At 46.5% G+C, this 20,003-nt stretch overlaps 1 protein-coding gene across 1 annotated transcript; it reads left to right on the top strand.

Moving 5' to 3' along the window:
• The first annotated feature begins 275 nt into the window (after positions 1-275).
• ESS2 (ess-2 splicing factor homolog) lies at positions 276-18,307 on the top strand. Its single transcript, XM_060249670.1, has 10 exons — positions 276-547; positions 4,265-4,433; positions 5,312-5,407; positions 7,963-8,132; positions 9,636-9,756; positions 10,517-10,650; positions 11,656-11,758; positions 12,165-12,274; positions 16,564-16,679; positions 17,695-18,307. Exons 1-10 carry the CDS (start codon positions 392-394, stop codon positions 17,981-17,983), a joined length of 1,464 nt encoding a protein of 487 aa, XP_060105653.1. The 5' UTR covers positions 276-391; the 3' UTR covers positions 17,984-18,307.
• Positions 18,308-20,003: the final 1,696 nt, after the last annotated feature.

Raw genomic sequence — 20,003 nt, 5'->3', positions numbered from 1 at the left:
ACATAAACCCAATATAAGCATGCTTTCAATCCATCCCTCTACCTTCACCTGAGCCCTATAACACGATTGCCACTTGTCTAAACACCCTACCTCTTGCTTGAAATTGGCGGGGGACACGCCTCTTGCAGGACTCTAGATTTTCCCTGTCTCTATGGCGCTGTTCCATGACGTACTTCCGGAAACGATGAACCCTTAGCCGCTTTCCACACCCAGAAGACTACATATCCCACAAGGCTCTGTGAGATCAATACTACCTCCCCCCGCGTGATACCCTGGGAAAGACAGCGATCTACTTCCGGTTTCCATAATCTCCGGAAGCGCTGGGAGGACGTCCAGCATAGGCTTTTTTGGCCCGTTGTTAAGGGCGACGGGGGGCTGGGGCGCAGCTGTGATGGAGGAGCCGGGCCCCGCAGGGGGCTCCGCAGCCTCGGCCAAGGCGCTGGTTCCTGTCCAGCCCGAAGCGGGCGCGGTGGTCTTGGCGAGAGAGGCTGAGCAGGGGCCCCTGCAACGACGCAAGAGGGTCCTGGATGAAGACAGCTACATCCAGGTGAGTGAGGGGTTGGAGGGATGCTGGAGTCGGGGAGAGGGTAGCCCGGGAGCAAGTGCCAATTCGAAGTTCAGGTGGGGCAGCTGTGTTGGTCTGAAGCAGCAAAACAAAGTTTGAGTGTAGCGGCACCTTTAAGACCAACGAAGTTTTATTCAAGGTTTTGTGGGGTGCACAAGTACAATGACATGAGAAATTACCAGTCGCATTTCGCAATTAAAGGTACAGCAGTCTCCAATTTAGACATATATTTATTTCCTTTGTGTTTCCCCCCTGGAATTGAACCCAAACAAATGGTGAGGAAGTTAGCTGAGCTTATTTCTGAATCTGTGAAACATCTTCAGTATGCTGCATGGTAGTTTACTGCTCACCTTCTACCCATATGAAGCTGCCTTATACTGAATCAGACCCTCAGTCCATCAAAGTCAGTATTGATTGGTCACTTCCATTTCATTATATCTGAAAAGTGTGTGCTTATGTGAAAGCTCATACCTTGAGTCAAACTTTTTTGGTTTTAAAGGCGTGATTTTAAGTAAGCCCTCTCAGGGTTGGGCTGTGACATCGACATCCTCTAGGGGTTTAGTGAAACTTAAATCTTGATGAATTCCATGGGACTTGATCCGTATTAATTTCACTGTTGGGCAACTGTTATTGATTGTTGTATTTTTATCATGTCTTTCTTCTAAGAAGGCCTGCAGTTACCCAGTGAACATCAATGCTGGGTAAGAATTTGAACCTAAATCTCCCAGATCCTTGTCTAGCACTGTAACCATGGTGCTGCACATTTGGCACATTGAAGAGCCCACTTTGTGTGCGTGTGTGAGCTAGAGCTTACTTTCTCAAATAAACGGCAGATACAAACATGCATGTGTATACATATGTACTTACATGTTCAGAGATGCTGCATGTAATAATACTTGCTTCATTTGGTAATGGGAACTCTAGCTGTTGAAAAGTTTGGTCCATAGTATGCTTGTTTCATTTCTTAAAGGTGTTCAGAAGTCTGAGCTGTTGCTTTGGCTTGTTAAAGAGTGTGTGTAGAATTCAGCTGCATTGTTTTAATTTTTGGCACACTTACAGCCTTTGTGCTGTGATAAGAAAGCATAGTGACTTCAGCATGGTGACTGCATGTTATGTTTTCAGACAATGTCTATAAATCAGGAAGTCCTTTTGCCCTGAGGTCTCTAAGGTGCCTCAAGTGAACTAAATCTCAGCCTCATGCTTTCTAATAATTTTTATATGGGACTGTCAACATGCACAGTGCTGCACAGAGTACAAAGTCTCTGCTAAGAGGAGTTTATAGCATTACATATACACAGATATATGCTAGACAAAATGTTGATTTGTCTTCTAGCATTGTTTGTAAGTCTTGCAAGTTTGTAAGTATGGCTGGAATAGAGCGCATATGACATAGCAGCTTTGCTGAAGATAAATAAGCCTGAGTGACATGAGAGGTCTCATGGGAACCCTGTATATACTGCCCTGAATTCCATAGTGGAAGACGGGGGCATGGTATTAACAGATAAAGACAATGTGTCGGAAGTATTTTGAACAATCCGTTGTTATCAGCTCTGAGCCCGTTTGTGGGGAAGGGTGGGATAGAAATATGATAAAATAAATTAAAATGAATAAAATCTAAAGTGCAGCACCAATTATCGAACATAAGAGAAGCCATGTTGGATCAGGCCAATGGCCCATCCAGTCCAACACATTGTGTCACACAGTGGCCAAAAAAGCCCAAATGCCATCAGTGGGGCCAGGACACTAGAAGCCCTCACACTGTTGCTCCTCTCAAGCACCAAGAATACAGAGCATCATTTGCACCAGACAGAGTTCCAACAATACGCTGTGACTAATAGCCACTGATGGACCTCTGCTCCATATATTTATCCAGTCCCCTCTTGAACCTGTTTATGCTTGTAGCTGCCACTACCTCCTGTGGCAGTGAATTCCATGTGTTTTTAATATTATTGCTTATACACATTTAATAGATTACATTTACAGAATGTGGATTTTTACTGGAATGATGAACACAGAAACATTTGTGTTAGAAGATGTCTGACTGGGGGAGCTTCATAAAAAATGCTCAGTGGGTAGTCAGACACTGAGAAGTTCAAACTGCATGTGAGCACAAGGTTCAGCAGAAGAGGAGGAGATTGGATTTATACCATGCCCTTCACTCGGAGTCTCAGGTTTATAATCTCCTTTCCCTTCCTTTCCTCGCAACAGACATGCTGTGAGGTAGGTGGGGCTGAGAGAGATCTCTGAGAGAGTTATGTCTGACTCAAGGTCACTCCAGCAGCTGCATGCGGAGGAGTGCCAGTTCTCCCAGATAAGAATCTGTGCACTTAACCACTACACCAAACTGGCTGTGGTAGCTATAACTTAATTTTTCCACATATCTGTCAAGGGAAGGAATTTTTTGGGTACTGGGTGAATGAGAACTGAGCTTCAGGGAAAAGGATGCTGTAGCTTTGAGATGATGTGTCAGGGCAGTAGAGACCCCATAGCTTAGCAGGAAGGTGCCATTTTATGACACTTTATAGGGTAATCTGCTGGGTGTTTGTGGCCCGCAATTGAGAGTGCAGCAGTTTTCCTTGGGTGGGTGTTTCTGATATTACCTTCATGTAATGGTTACAACAGGCTTGTAATGCAGTTATTCTCACATTGTGGGGTGGCCCTTCTGAGAGCTTATCTATACACCAGGGTTGGCCAACGGTAGCTCTCCAGATGTTTTTTGCCTACAACTCCCATCATCCCCAGGCAGCATGGCTGATGGCTGGGACTGATGGGAGTTGTAGGCAAAAAACATCTGGAGAGCTACCATTGACCACCCCTGCTGTACACAATAGAGTTGTATTGTCATAGCATTTGCAGACCCATCATCAGCTCCTTTGGTAAAATTATGGAAGCCTCACAACTGAGTCAATAATGGATCTAGGGAAAGTTTGCAAATGCAGAAACAGCAGGGGGAGAGACTACAACTGCTTTCTCCCTGATGTTTTGGTTGCAAGCCGAAAAGAGCTGGTCTGATATAAAGTTGTGCTCTTCCCCAACATGCACTTGAACTGCAAGATGCCTGGAACTAGAGGGCTTGAAGTTCCAGGCATGGAGAGAATCCTTTTGCTGCCAGACCTAGAGGTACTAGTCTCCACCAAAAGAGACTTGGTGTGACAGCCACTCAAAATGGCTACACTAACCATAGAATCGTTAGAGAGACAAAAAAGTAGGCTTTTCTTCCCTGCCTCCTTCCCTGGCTGGTTTTAGGAGAACAGGTGAGATGATTCTGCCAGGATCCTTTTTCTAATACAAAAAGCTGGGTCTTAATCTATATATCTTTATGATTGTGTACATAACAGCTGTTTGTGAGGATTTTCTGTGTTTGCTTGCTGAGGGCTGCCAATGGGGTTAAAGAAAATGGATGTATGAGGCTCATTTGGTAGGACTTACGCCAGCTGATAAACTCTAATAACCCCATTGTTTGAGGTTGCAAAGTGAGAGCTTCAGTGAATAGTGGTTGAAATACATTATTGATGCACCTGGAACATTTCCTGTTGGTCCACAGATAGCACAGCAGTTGTGGATTTGACAGGCCTGAATTATATGAACTGATCTCTTCTCCAAATCCCGTGTCCCTCAAAATTACGTATTCTTTTTAGATGTTTGATTTATCTTAAAACATTGCTTTTATCCACGAATTATAAATTTGATTTCGGACAGAGCCTGGAGAAAATCATCCAAAGAGATTTCTTTCCTGATGTGGAAAAACTGCGTGCTCAGAAGGAATATTTAGAGGCTGAAGAAAGTGGAGACTTGGAGAAAATGAGACAGATAGCCATCAAGTTTGGCTCCTCCTTGGGCAAGTCATCCAGAGATACTCCTGCACCATGTAAGGATGTCTTTGGGCATTTGGGCTATTTGTATCTATAAGATGCATAACTGACTGTCTTGAAGTGTAAATTCTAACTTGTAGGGTAGAGTTAAGCAGCAGCGGAATACTGGGCATGGGTGAACAAACCACGCCCCCCCAATTAAAGGGCAGGTTTTTTGGGACAGACTAATTTCATATCTTGCCTGCAGTACATCTTTAGGTGCCATTATTGCATGCTGTGAATAAGGTTGGTTCCAAGTTTGAGGAGGGAGGTCTTTTACAAAATGATGTCCAGTGTACCTTTTCTGTGCACCACCACTGTGATGCAGGTAAAAAGGAGCAGGCAAGCAAGCGGCAGCAACTTCTTCACCAGCTGGATGAATGAACAGCTGCTGCATGGAGAAGCAGCAGCAAATGCACTTGCTGATCTCTCCTTGTCTGGCTCTTACTGGCTATCAGTGTTTGCTTGGGCAAATGAATGAACAGTGGTCAGCAGCCCCTGCTACCCGGCCTCTGGTTATCAGGAGGAAGAGGAGTCACCACCTGTGGCTGTGGTGATATTAATGCCAAGGGCAGGAGGGATGAACCAATACAATGCCAGCACTTTGTCTGGCCTGCAAAAGAGGGCAGGCTACAATCACTGCTGCTGCACAGGGGCGGTCTCTTCCAAAGTTATGGGACCTTGGCAGGTACTCAGGATGTCTGTTCCTGAGACTGGCACTGCTCTGGTAATATTTGCCACTGGCCTGCCATAGAAATCCTGTAACATTGTCAGATCTCTCCTCACCATCTGAAAGCCCCATGCTTCTGGGAGCAGGGTGGTCATTAGTCATGGTCAGCGTTAAAAAAGAAAAGACTGATGGTCTGAACTGTGCTTTCTTTTCTCATTTGAGCAGATGTTACACCAGCCACATTTGAAACGCCTGAGGTTCACCCTGGTGCTTCCTCCTTGTTGAACAAACAGAAGCCTTCACTGAAAGCTCCAGATGAAGGTATTGAATGTCAGTTCTGACTGGATTGTTAAAAGCATTGCCGTTGTTTGGTTTTTACCATTTGGAAGAATATGCAGTCATTCTGTGCACATCTGAAATCAGGAGGGGCCATTGCTCAAAGGCATAGCAGTGCTTTGCACATAGAAATTCCTGTGTTCAGTTCCAATTAAAAATACCCTGACAGGTTAGGAAATACCTCTCAGCAGAGATCCTGGGAGAGATGCTGCCATACAGAACCAACCATATTGGGCTAAGTAGGGCAGTTGTCTGACTCAGAATCCTGCACCCTCATATTCTATCATGTATCTTTTCTTCTTTTATAGAGAGAGGTCACAGGTCGATGGTGCAATGCATACTTTGCACGCAGCAAGTCCAGTCCTTAGCATTTTGTGTTAAAAGGATCTCTGGTAGTAGTGCCAGGAAGAACATGTTTGCAAACTGATGCAATTCAGTGGAGTAAATTAATCCTTTGCTGTTTTGTGGTGGAGCTGTGAGTCATTGGTTCCTAACAGTGCAGTCTGAAGCAGAGTTATAGCCTTCTAAGTCCATTGAAGTCAGTTAACTTAAAAGCACGCAACTCTGTTGCCTACATTTCTTTAGCAATGTTTCAGCTGCAGTGAAATAGCTTCTTTTTTAATTCCCAAGAATGGTTTTTGATGTCTGCCCAGAAAGAGGGTGGGGAGCTCTCTCTGGCACAGAAATACTCTGAGCTGGATGGTTTTTTAATTATCTATTTTAGGCTATAAAATCTTGCCTAGCTACATTAGTCAGATGTCACTTATATTGGGGTTGATGTATATAATTGGGGATGTACCTGTCTTAGCTACTCAGAACCAAGCGCATTTCTGAGTTCAAGCAGCTCTCTCGCTGACATTTGGGCAGGTTTGGTCACACTTTCCAACATTTGCATTCCGAAACGGCACTGGCCTAATGCATCCCTGTTCAAAGCAGCTTAATTTTTTTTTAAGGGTGTACTCAAGAAACAGAAGGATTAGGAATAGTGAGGAAATAGGGAATGTACAAATTGGCTCTTGAGAAATCCTGCTGCGATAGATTTCAGGAGGGCCAGGGGAAGCAGTCTCGAGTGTAGCATTTGCTTGTCTTGGATGTGTGCAAAATTGTCACGTTTCAAGATTTGTGCCTGCTCTTAGAATCTAATGTTCTTGGTTCAAGCTCTTTGTTCCCTGAATACATGGAACACTTTGAAGGAGATGGGGACAGCTGCTGCCTGTTCCCTTTGCTGCTCCTCCACTTGTATCACACTCAAGTGATGAATGCAGTGGAGCATGAACACAGGGAGGACCTGGCTGTCAGGGAGAGGCTACAGGGCAGTGGTTGTGTACCTGCTTTGCATGTAGGAGTGGCAAAGTTGTATCGGGCATTGCCCATAAAATGATCCCAAATAATCCAGCTGTTGGAGGGGCTGTGGCTTGGTGGTAGAGCATCTGACTGGCATTCAGAAGGTCTCCGGTTCAATTCCCGGCACCTCCAGTTAAAAGGATCAGGCTGTAGGTGATGTGAAAGGCCTCTGCCTGAAACCCTGGAGAGCCTTTCCCAGTCTTAGGAGACAGTAGTGACTTCGGTGGACCGAGGGTTTGATTCCTTGTGAGGCAGTTTCGTGTGTTCCCAAGAAGTTCTGCTGGTGTGAGTAGACAATGCAGAGTCTGGGTTTTGTATAAGGAAGCTTCATATGTTCTTACAGAAGCAAGGAAAGGCTGTAGCTTAGCGCCAAAACATACGACTTTACATGCAGAAGAGCCCCCATTGAGTCCCTAGCATTTCTGCTTAACAGATCTCGGGTATAAAACGGGGAAGAGAACTTTGCCTGCTTGCAGCCTTGGCCCTGCCAGCCAAGGGAAGCAGCTGTTGAGCTAGATAGATCAGTGTTCTGAATCAATATGAGACCGTATTGTTTTTAGATATCGAATCATAGAGTTGGAAGTGACTTCCAGGGTCATCTAGTCCAACCCCCTGCACAATGCAGGAGATTCACAAATACCTCCCCCTAAATTCACAGGATCCTCATTGCTGTCAGGTGGCCATCTAGCTTCTGTTTAAAAAGCTCCAAGGAAGGAGAGCCCACCATATGCTTAGGTTTGTACTCTTAATACATTGTTCCAAACCCCGGGCTTCTGAGAGAGAGGTGGGTTACAAACAGGCAAAACAGCTATGTTTGGCAGATATAATTAATCTGAGTTTGTTCTTAATTCTTTGTATTTCACAAATATATTTTCAGGTTTGAACTCAACCACAAACTGCTATAATTTTTTCCTCCCTCCCCCCCCCCCCCCAATGGCACTGGATATCTCCAGAAATTTAATGAGAGTTCACAGCTTCACCAAAGCTCTTTGGGGGCCCAACACAGCCCAGCCATGCAATAGCAGATCCCATCATCACCTGCTTTATTTTTAGTTCCTCTGCTTCTGGTGAAGTTCGTTTGAAGGCTCATTAAGACTCTCCTTTGAACCCCCCCCCCCCCCCCGAGGCAGTGTGGGGTGGCGTATCTGTTTTTTGGTTTCTCTTTTTCCTTAGCTGCCTCCCTCTTTTCTCCGCAGAAGAAACAGAGGACAAAGAGAGCAAAGATGCTCTCCCTAGTCTGGACAGTTTCTTGGCCAAACACACCAGTGAAGATAATGCTTCATTTGAGCAAATCATGGAAGTGGCCGAAGAAAAGGAGAAAGCCCGACACTCGTGGCTCTATGAAGCAGAAGAAGAATTTGCCCAGGTAAGGCCGGAGACCTTTTCTGGGACCTTTTTAAGATGTCGCCAAGCAGGAGGTTTAGTTTGACTTGCTCATTGAAGGGGGAGCAAGGAAGAGGATGTTTGTTGAAAGCACTCCCATTGTGTGCCCTCTGTGAAAATGGCATTCATGCTTGCATCAAGGACAACGTAAGCTCCTGTGAGCTGGCTCCTGTGACTCCATTCCACTAATAGTTGCACTTTCCTCTAAGCCAGGGGTGGCCAAACTTGCTTGACATAAGAGCCACATAGAATAAATGTCAGATGTTTGAGAGCCAGGAGACATGAACATCAGATATGTGAGAACTGCAAGGGAGGAAGGAAGATAGATGGGGAGGTGGAAATAAAGCAACTTTAACTTTAAATGCATTATCCAAGCCAGCCAACGGGGTGGTGAGGCCTCAAGAGCCACATAATATGTATGAAACAGCCAGTTTGGCCACTCCTGCTCTAAGCAGAAGGTGTTTCTCACATCAGTTCAGGGAGCCATCTGTTCTCCCACTATTAGTGGTGCCACTGGACCCAAACTTTGTTCTGCAGAAAACACTATTATGCTGCACAAACTATGAAGCTCATGCCAGCTTCTGGATTCGGATTTTCCAGCTGTGGACAATGGGATTGAAACTGCAAAGAGAGATCTCAGGAGTAACAAGATTCCCAGGCTCACTGCCGCAGCCCCGGCCCCCGACTCTAACCGCACGCACTTTGTAGGCGCAGCACGATGACGTCACCTGAAAGTGACATCATCACAGGTGGCTGCTGCCCAGCCAGCAAAGCTGCTTCCCTCCCTGCCCCTTGCCCAGCCCTCTGAGTATCTGAAGCAGTGCGAGCGGGGACAAGAGAGGGCGTCTGCCCCACCCCCCGTGACAAGGTGGTGCCCCAGGCAGCTGCCTACCTCAGCAACTCCCGTGTGCCAGCCCTGCACTGCAGAACCACCTGTCCCAATGAAATGGATGCTGTGGTAGTAGAATAAAGTCCTAGGATTGCTATGATGGCTATTCAGCACAGGTGATATTAAAACAGTGGTGCTGATAGCCTAAACCCCCAAAATTAGATGGACCGTAAGCCGTGTCAGTGTAGTCCCTTTGAAGGCCAAATTACTTGAGAGGTTCGAAAGGTAGTCGAAATACAAAACCAATGTAAAGCGTGTTTTGCTTTTTTTAAAACCATCTTAGTCTGATGCAGAATCCTTATCAGGCTCTTGCCACCAGCTGGAAGTTATTCTACAGCATAGAAAGTTCAGGATCTAGTGAGCGTTTACTGGCAAGCAGGGACATAACAGAGCAGTGCCCCTGAAGATGATCTCAGTGATCTTCCTATGTATCTTGCCCCTTAAGAGGAGGGCTGTTAGGTTCTATTCCGGTGTGTCGCACTGCAGCTGGAGAGCAAACATTCTCTGCATCGTCATTAATGTCAAATTGATAAAAACTTGTTGCCATTTCTGTGCTTCTTCTTGAAGCTGAAGGCTGGTTCTACAATTGTCTTTCAGCGTCACCAGGAGCAGCTGGCTCTTCCATCGGCTGCAGAGCAACAGGCCCTCGGGAGTGGGAAAGCTGGCGTGGAGACGTGGGAATATAAGGCAAAGAATTCCCTGATGTATTACCCTCCAGGTAAAGCGGGTGGCATTGTAAGCATCACCAACCAGAGTAGACATTTAGACATACTAAGCAATAGGCCAAAGATACGTTCTGTGCTGAAGCTAAGCAGGTCTGGGTTTAGGGGCAGCCACAACATCACCCCATGTGGTTATGTAGTACCCAGGTCTTTGGGCACATAAGACATCATTTCAGGCCTGGGCCTGTGCCAGAAAACTCTCAGTGGTGCCAGCCCAAAAGCTGGCATTCCTGCTTGCGTTGATGCTCATGCACAGTGTATGTCTGAATGGCTTATGTTGCCTTTCTAGTCTTTTATATCATACGCTAATGAATAGAGCCTGGCTTCTAGGATTTTAGCTCCTTGGTGTCATGGGTCTTCAGTGGCTATTTTCGACTTGTGGTGACTGTTTTGGAGCAGGAAGTGACCTTGATCAGTGAATTTTGTGATGTACTATGCACTGTGTGAAGACACATTTCCTTGTGCCTCTTTCTGCCAGTGACTTTGATTTGGAGACTCCCCAAGTTCTAGAGTTGGGGAGGGGGCTTGCATAATGCTGATAATTGTATTAATGTAACCCACCATGGGTTGAATCTCATGGTTTTCTTCTGCAGCTTAATGGCTTTCCACATCTTGTGACAGAGCAAGTCTCCTTACACTGTGGGAAGAGCACCATTGTCAGTGGAACAGGTTCACGGGATCTAGCCCCATGCATATTTTAAAATGGCAATACCCCCTGCTTGCCTCTTTCTCTGATTGCTGACATTGCTTTTGTAGGTGTCCCTGATGAAGAGGAGGTGTTTAAAAAGCCTCGGGAAGTGGTCCACCGGAACACCCGCTTCCTGAAGGATCCGTTCAGCCAGGCTGTGAGCAAATCCCAGCTCCAGCAGGCAGCAGCCCTCAATGCTCAGGTTGGTGAATAAAACACATAGGCCCAATTAGTGTTTGGCATGTTTATTTTGTCACACTCCTCAGTCTTTAAACAGATTAATGTATATATTTAAATCAGACTACTTTGTTGTGTGCCTTTACAAAAACAGGGATGTTCCTCAGAAGAGAGTCCACAGCTTAAGAGCTCTCCTCTATTTGTCAGCCACTTCTCCCTGGTTGAACTTTTAACAGTCCCTAGCTGATTGGGAAAAAAGCCTTCTCCGGAGTGAGGTGTTCTTTGAAAAGGCCCCATCTTTGTGGGCATTGACCTTAGCTATCTCCCCAGGGTTCAAGCTAGGTGACATGGCAGAAGTTTCATGATAGAGAAGACACAGGTTCGAATCCCTGCCCAGACCACATGGATCAGTCACTTTCCACCTAAGCAACTTCATAGAGGCGTTGCAAGGGGAGGAATTATGCCAGTGATGCAGTCACCTCAAACTTGGAGGAATCATAAAGTTGGAAGGGACCTCCAAGATCCGTTCAGCCCCCTCCACAAGGAAGGATGGTGTATACATTCTCATAACTGCCTTTTTAAGTTGAGGGTCAGTTGCAGATCCAAGGTGAACTCTGTGGCTCAAATTGGAGTTCTAACCCAGGTTTCCCTAATTAGGGTCCAACACCCCCCCCCCCCCAAGCTCTCTGTCCTGGTTTTTTGCTACTTTTCTTTTTATTGGTAGCTTATTTTTGATGGCAGACCTGGTGTTTTTTTATTGGTAACTTATTTTCGATGGCTTATTTTTGATGGCAGACTTGGTGCTTTAGGTGGAATTTGGTTTAATCGGCATCTGTTTGAAGTTTAGATGCTGCAGCAAATTACCCTCCCCCCCCCTCGCTGCCAACACTGCATATTTTAAAATATATAAGAGATTCATCATCTGCCTCAGCGAAATATGAGGATCAGTGAGAGAAGGGCGGGAGACTAGTATTCCTCCTGTTTTTAAATGCTGTATAAATGATGACTGACTAATATTCCATTAATTCAGTACAAACAGGGCAAAGTAGGGCCGGACGGGAAGGAACTAATTCCGCAAGAATCTCCAAAGGTTAATGGATATGGATTTGTGGCTACGCCCTCTCCTGCTCCTGGTAAGAAACTGCAGGTCGCGTTGCTAAAATAAATTGCTCTGTGCTACGTATTTCATTAGTAAATACAGCCCAATCCATAACTCTGTGAACCATGAGAAAATGGGAGAGATGAATTCTACAAATTTTGTAATTTTTTAAAAATGCTGTACCTTGAGGACGATAAGCTGCCTGAACAAGTGATGAAACAGAATAGACATTTCCAAATTAATGCCCGAATTTGAAGGCAAAGGCCTGGTCATGTCCCATTGAAATCAGGATGGGACTGTGCATTGAAGAGAGGTTGCCATTTTTATCTAGCTGAACTGTAGTTTCACTGCTCTGAGCACTTTGGGCCAATGTGATGCTTTAGCAAGAGCAGGCTGTTGGCTTCTTTCATTATACTCATGTGTGAAACTTGTCTTCTTAGGTGCGAATGAATCGCCTCTGATGACGTGGGGTGAGATAGAAAGCACCCCTTTGCGGCTGGAAGGCTCAGATACACCGTATGTGGACAGGGCTCCTGGACCAGCCTTCAAGGTATTTAAAGAGGCAGAACCCAAAGTTTGGTGTTCATGACAGAGCAAAAGCATGCAATTTTGGAGAGATTTGTAGGAGTAGCTCAAGGTAGAGGAGAGATCTGGCCAGTAGCCTGCTGTTTATTTTTATTGATTTGATTTATATCCCGCCCTCCCCACCGAGTCAGGCTCAGGGCGGCTCACAAATTTGAAGTCACAGAGTTACATTGTGTGACCAAATAAAATAAAACAACAGTAAAAGCATAAAACATAAAAACAATTTCTAAAAGCATCTACTTATACTGGTATCAAGGTTTCAGACAGCGATCTGAATGGTGGTCAGCCATTCTAAGAGCTCCTATGATCGCGATAACATAAAGAGGTAGACCATTGGTGATGTTTCTATGGGCCAGTCCCGCTGCTGCAGATGTTGTCATTATAAAAATGCATGGCAGAGGAGTGCCGTTTTGCAGGCCCTGCGGAACTGTGAAAGCTCTCACAGGGCCCTGATCTCTTCTGGCAGCTCATTCCACCAGCTAGGGGCAGCAGCGGAAAAGGCCCTGGCTCTTGTTGATTTGAGCCTTGCTTTTCTGACGCTTTGGACTGTCAGCAAGTTTTGAGACCCTGACCGAAGTGCTCGCTGGGGCATATGCAGGGAAAGGCGGTCCTTAAGGTATGCAGGACCCTGGCCATATAGGGCTTTAAAGGTAATAACCAGCACCTTGAAACGAATCCGGTACATTATCAATAGCCAGTGCAGCGCTTTCAGCACAGGCTGAATGTGCTCCCGTAAAGGAACTCCCATTAACAGTCTGGCTGCAGCATTCTGCACTAGCTGGAGTCGCTGGATTTGGGACAAGGGCAGCCGCATGTAGAGGACATTACAGTAATCCAGTCTCGAGGTGACCATCGCATGGATCACTGTTGCCAAGTCATCGCATTCGAGAAAGGGGACCAACTGCCTTGCCATCCGCAGATGGTAAAAAGCTGACTTGACAGTGGCAGCTACTTGGGCCTCCATTGTTAAAGAGGAATCCAAGAGCACACCTAAGCTTTTAACCTTGGGCACCAGCATGAGCTGCGCTCCATCAAAGGTCGGTAAACGGACCTCCGGTCCCAAACCGTGATGGCTCAGATACAGGACCTCCGTCTTCGTCGGATTTAATTTCAGTCCACTCAGCCTGAGCCACCTCGCCACAGCTTGAAATGCTGCAGACAGATCTTCCGGGGTGGAGTCGGACTGGCCACCCATCAACAGATAGAGCTGGGTGTCATCCATGTACTAATGACAACCCAGTACCTCTGGACAATCTGGGTGAGGGGGCACATGTAGATGTTGAATAACATTGGAGAAAGAACCGCTCCCTGCAGCACACCACAGATAAGTGGGTGTCGTCGGGACAGTTCATCTCCTAGCGCCACCCTCTGTCCCCGAGCCTGGAGAAAGGAGGAAAGCCACTTCAAGGCCAACCCCTGAATCCCAGCATCTGCGAGGCGACAGGTCAGTAGCTGATAGTCGACTGTGTCAAACACCGCCGACAGGTCTAGCAACATCAGCACTGCCGAGCCATCTCTATCCAGGTGCCTTTGGAGGTCATCTGTGAGGGCAACCAGAACCGTCTCCGTCCCGTGACCCGGATGAAAACTGGATTGATGTGGGTTGAGCACAAAAGCATCATCCAGAAAACTCTGAAGCTGCACCACCACAGCCCTTTCAGTAATCTCGCCTAAAAACGGCAAGTTAGACACCGACCAGTAATTTGCCAATTCAGCCGGGTCTAAAGATGACTTTTTTAGGAGAGGGCAAACTATGGCCTCTTTAAGAGGCTGGGGGAAGGTTCCTTCCAGAAGGGACCTATTGACAATTTCCCTTAGGGGGACCCGTAGCTCCTCTCAGCCGGCTTTTATTATCCAGGAGGGGCATGGGTCCGACCTACAGGTAATTGGGCACACAGTTGAATTCTGTCAACTTCATCCAGGCTAAGTGGAGTGATAGAATCCAAAACTTGACTAGAAGACGTGCGCGGAGTCTTGAGTTCACTTACTGTTTCCAAGGTGGCAGGGAGGTCAAGGCGGAGTGACAGGACTTTATCTGCGAAAAAGCTCACAAATGCCTCACAGCCTATATCCAATTCCCTAGCATTTGGAATACCCTGTGGTAGGGTAGTTAAAGACCGAATTGTCCTAAATAATTGTGCTAGGCGCGAGTTCACAGATACAGTCATGGTCGTAAGATATATTTTCTTAGTGGTCCTGACTGCCACCTCATAGGTTCTCATATATGACCTTTAAGCTGTTCTTGTCACTTCGTCGCGGGCTCGCTGCCACTGCCTCTCTAGCCATCTGAGCCTCCGTTTCATCTGCCGTAGTCTCGGTGTGCACCAGGGTGCCAGCTTTGTGCGAGGGCACAGAGGGCGCTTGGGAGCGATCTCATCGATGGCTGTTATGCCAGGGCTTCGCTAGCTCATCTAGAGAAGCGCCAGGGGGCCAAGGATCCCAAAGAGCCATCTGGAACCACATAGGGTCCATTTGACTCCGTGGGCGGGCTAAAATACACCCACCGCCCAGACAGGGTTGGAGTGGGATGTTCAAATGAGCCTTCAAGGCATAGTGGTCCGACCATGGCACTGCATCAGCAGTAATACGGTCCACTGTCATTCCCGCCACAAAGATCAAATCCAGAATGTGCCCAGCCTGATGGGTGGGAGTTGTTACATATTGAGAGAGTCCCAGCGCCGCCATGGACGACACTAGGTCTGATGCCAATGTGGAGCCCACGTTATCAGCATGGTCATTGAAGTCACCCAGGACCAGAAGTCTCGGGTGCTCCAATGCCCAGCCTGCTATGGCTTCCACAAGGGCCGGCAGGGCATTGGCTGGTGTAGAGGGCGGTCGGTACAGCAGCCAAATAGCCAAACTCTCTTGCGCCTTAACCACCAGACCAGCACATTCAACGCCGGTGATCCTTGGGGCCGGGAGTGCCCGAAAGGAGTAAGCCTCCCGGATAAACATCGCCACTCCTCCCCCCCCCCCCCCCGCCTCCTGCTAGTCCACGATTGATGGAGGACCGCGAATCCAGGAGGAGCTACTTGGGAGAGAAGTGGAATTTATACTACTCTGGAATTTGTGCAGTCAGTCTTATTTGTCCACCCAGGAGTGAATCGAGGGTATTTTTACTCTGGGGATCCTGAACAACTTACAAACTACAAAAAGGAACAGGGGAAAACACCCCCACATCCCTAGGCTATTCCTTTATCCGCTAGACCTGCTCACTGTGAGCCTCAGGAGATAAGTTATGAGGTAAAGAACCAAGGGCTGAGAGTCCTTTGGCTCATATTGCTGGCCACATTCAGGCTAAATACCTGGAAGCGGAGACAGAACAGAAGCACTGCCCATATTTAGTTGTTATCCAGATGGTCCCCACCTTCCTCTCTTCCTAGAAATGCTTCTGGTCACACCCAGGCTGGCTGCGATGATGTAAGGAATCCAGATGTACCACTTATCCAGGGGGGTGTCCTCCCAGAGCATCCATTTCATTTGGACAAGTGGTTCTGCAGTGAGCCTGGGAATCTTGTTCCTCCTGAGATCTCTCTCTGCAGTTTCAATCCCTTTGTCCACAGCTGGCAAATCTGGATCCAGAAGCTGGTACAAGCTTCATAGTTTGTGCAGCAAAACAGTGTTTTCTGCAGAACACAGTTTGGGTCCAGTGGCACCTTTAAGACCAACAACATTTTATTCAAGGTATGAGCTTTCATGTGCATGCACGCTTCCTCAGATACATTGAAACGGAAGTTAACAATCCATACATATACGTCTTAAAGGTGCTACTGGACTCAAACTTTGCTCTACTGCTTCATACTAATGTGTTTTCTACAGTATCATGTAAAATTTGAAGCAGAGGATGCATTGCTGGTACACAGTGGATACGTGGAGAGATGATCATGTGCTTTGTCTTTGGAGTTGCACTTCACCTCTTGACTCTTCAGCAAACATCAGCAGAACACCCTTATACTTGTGCTGCTGGTTATCTATTTTATCTTACATAAAATACTTGTATCCAGATCTTCCAACAGCCCAGGCTACACAATGTCTGGCATGTTTAAAATAAAAGTTAGATTTTTTAAAAAAAAGATATAATCCAAATAAAAAGCGGCAAACCAATATAAACAATAGCAGCAAGATCCAGAGCTACTTATCAAGCACTCTCTTGAAATGAGTGTTGCCCTAGAAATGTCAATGGCTTTTGTAGCACAAGGGGAAGACTTCTTTTTTTTTAAGTGCTGGTAACTCAGCTGGTTGGTGTCTCTTCAGATCCTGGAGCCTGGCCGCAGAGAGAGACTTGGGCTGAAGATGGCCAACGAGGCAGCTGCCAAAAACCGAGCGAAAAAGCAGGAAGCTTTAAGGAAAGTCACGGAAAACCTTGCCAGGTGAGAGTCAAAAGCTAGAGACAGATTACAGCTTGCTTTGATATTTGGAAATGGGGAGCAGCAGTTGATCTTTCACCACGTTGTTTCTTGCTGCTACCGCCACAGATCTTTCTGCACCAAGCATTGTTCAGTTTAATTGAAGTCTGCATAAACCCCCTCCCCCCCTCTTATTCTATTTTAGGACAGTTAAACATGGCAGAGTTAATCATGTACGTCAGCATCTTTTTTTCCTTTCCCCCCTCTCTCCCTCCCTCCCTGTCTTCTCTCTCTCTCTCTTTTGTTTCTTAGCATCTACCCACAGAAGAATTCCAGTGTCACTGGTTTGTGATATTTTAGTTGGCTTTAATACAGACACTGTGCTGTTCTTGGTTTTAGATCTCAGCATGTACCCACTGTTGAGCAAATGTGCACCTGATGGGCAGGGCAAGCATACCTTTTTCTGATGCCCTGCACACCAACATGTTGTGTATATAGGAATATGGGGGTTCAACATGTAGCTGCTTGCAGTTCAGATGCGCATTGCTGTGCCCATGGTTTTCCTTGCTGATTTTAATAAATTCCCAGGAAGATCAGGGCAAGACGACACTTTCCTTCTCCTTTCAGACCCAAGAAATAATTTATATTGTAACAAAATTTTCTATAGCACTATGTGCAGTATGAAAAGAATGCTTAAGTCTTCAAATCACTAACCCCCTCAATCGTGAAATGTGTGTAAGAACTTTGGAAAGTTGGGTTATAGTGATACATATAAGTCCTTATCAGTGTTATATGTGGCAGTTTTTATTGTTTTCATTCATTTTTTTTCTTCTGATCTTGTATCAAAATAAACCAAATGGTGTCTATGTTTGCGGATATGTGCGGAGACTAGGACAGTTTCGTTCTGTTCCTCTCTGCCTGTGCTGTCCCCCCTGCAAAGATGTCGACCGATGGCCAGGTCATGTTACCCTGCCCTTCTCCGAATAACCCCAAATCAAACTTTCCTTCTCAAAACAGATTCTTGTGTGTTCTCTTCCAGTCTGACGCCCAAAGGACTGAGCCCAGTGATGTCTCCAGCCCTGCAGCGCTTAGTAAACAGGACTGCCAGCAAATACACTGACAAGGCTCTGCGAGCCAGCTACACCCCGTCCCCCGCACACCTAGGCACACCTGGCTACAAGACCCCGGCAGGTGGGCCACAGACGCCCACCACCACCACCCCAACTCCCCGGACAGTATCTCAGACTCCAGTTACCCAGGATCCTGCTTCAATTACGGACAATCTCCTGCAGCTCCCGAAAAGGCGCAAAGCGTCAGACTTTTTCTGAGGAACACTCTCCATTCCTGGGTCCCCTGCATAGCTGAATCTATGCAGGGCTTTCTGGTAAAGCACAAACAGGACTGGTGGAAGTGGCGGGAGATCTTGATACTTTGCTCCGGTGCTCACAAGACGCAAGAGCAGAATTAAGCCTGGGACTGTTCAGCTGAGCAGAAAAAAATGTTGTCTTGCGCTTCTTTGCACCAGATTTTTGTTTTTTCCGAAGAGGACAGCTTTGGGTGCCTCAAATTTTTGTCTGAATAAGTGTGTCTATTTATTGAATGCCTTTAAATAAAGGTCTGAATGTGATCTTGACCTAGAAGGCTTCCCTGTGGCTCTAGATTTCCCTTAAGAAACAAAACTCTTTGTGGGGTATACTTTTCCTTATTAAGAGAATATTAAGCGGCTGGGCTGGTGGTGGATGCAATAAAGGTATACCAAATTATACACGGTCTAGAGCAGGGTCTCCAACCTTTTTAATTCTCAGCTGCCTTTGAAAGTCTGCTGCAGTGTGGCGAGTGGAAGGACAAAGCGGCTGGCACAAAAAGTCTGCAGCAGGAAGCGAAGCCAGCCGCAAAATGTCTGCCAGTGCTTACCTTTGTGCCCACCGTGAAGATCCGTATGGTGTGGCGGCAGCTGCTGCCAAAGCAGAATTTTTAGAAATCTGCACAGCCAATCTGGATTTGATATGTTAATAGGAGGAAATGTGGAGCTTTCATGTTCACTGACAGTGTACCCCTGAATACCAGGTACAGGAAGGGAGTAAGGAAAAGCGAAGAAGAAGATGATGATATTGGATTTATATCCCGCCCTCCACTCCGAAGAGTCTCAGAGCGGCTCACAATCTCCTTTACCTTCCTCCCCCACAACAGACACCCTGTGAGGTGGGTGGGGCTGGAGAGGGCTCTCACAGCAGCTGCCCTTTCAAGGACAACCTCTGCCAGAGCTATGGCTGACCCAAGGCCATGCTAGCAGGTGCAAGTGGAGGAGTGGGGAATCAAACCCGGTTCTCCCAGATAAGAGTCCGCACACTTAACCACTACACCAAACCGGCTGGTAAGGCAGTTACTTTTATGTCCTGCTTATGTAGTTCATGAAACATTTAGCTATACACACTGGGAAAAGAGGATGCTTGAATTAGGTCAGTTTGGTGTAGTGGTTAAGTGCGTGGACTCTTATCTGGGAGAACCGGGTTTGATTCCCCACTCCTCCACCTGCAGCTGCTGGAATGGCCTTGGGTCAGCCATAGCTCTCATAGGAGTTGTCCATGAAAGGGCAGCTTCTGGGAAAGCTCAGCCCCACCCACCTTACAGGGTGTTTGTTTTTGGGGAGGAAGATAATGGAGATGGTGAGCCACTCTGAGACTCTGATTCAGGGTGGAGGGTGTAATATAAATCCAATGTCGTCATCGACTTTTGACCTGAGCCATCAATCATGATGGTTAAAACATGAAGCACAACTTTATATCTAAGACAAACAGTATGGAGATGTTCTGCTGTGTGCAAATATTTTATTATATTGGAACCACACCCTTCTTGCATTATGGAATTCAGGTGACATATGTGTGAATTCCCAAGAGGTCTCCCATCTGACCACAGCTAGATTTGCTTGACTTCAGCAAGATTGCTGCGTCACCTGCTCTTGGAACACACCCTGGGTCTTAAACCCTCTGTTCCTTCTTAAATGCAAGTGGGGTGCTGTATATCATAGTGATATATGTATAAGTTCTTGGTATGAGGCAGGATATTGATCCACGCGAAACGCACATTGACTTCTGATTAAAGAAGAGTTTTTACATCCCTGGAGAATTGTTTCACGCTTTAATAGCAAGCCTGTAGGTTGTTTTCCTGGTCATGGGTGGAAGTGGGGTGGTGGTGGAATCACCTTTGGCCAACCAGAGAGGGAAGCCTTGGTAAACAGAAAGATGCCTTTCTCTTTTGTGTACTTGATATGCTGCCTATGGTTTACAGAATTCTGTGCACACTGGAGGGCAAGTAAAAAATTAGGTGATTCTAACAGCATGTTTGTGT

The sequence above is a fragment of the Heteronotia binoei genome, chromosome 11 (genome assembly GCF_032191835.1).
Source record: "Heteronotia binoei isolate CCM8104 ecotype False Entrance Well chromosome 11, APGP_CSIRO_Hbin_v1, whole genome shotgun sequence".
Taxonomy (NCBI): Eukaryota; Metazoa; Chordata; class Lepidosauria; order Squamata; family Gekkonidae; genus Heteronotia; species Heteronotia binoei.
Note: the sequence above shows the minus strand (reverse complement) of the source record. Positions and strands in the feature narration are given on the sequence as shown.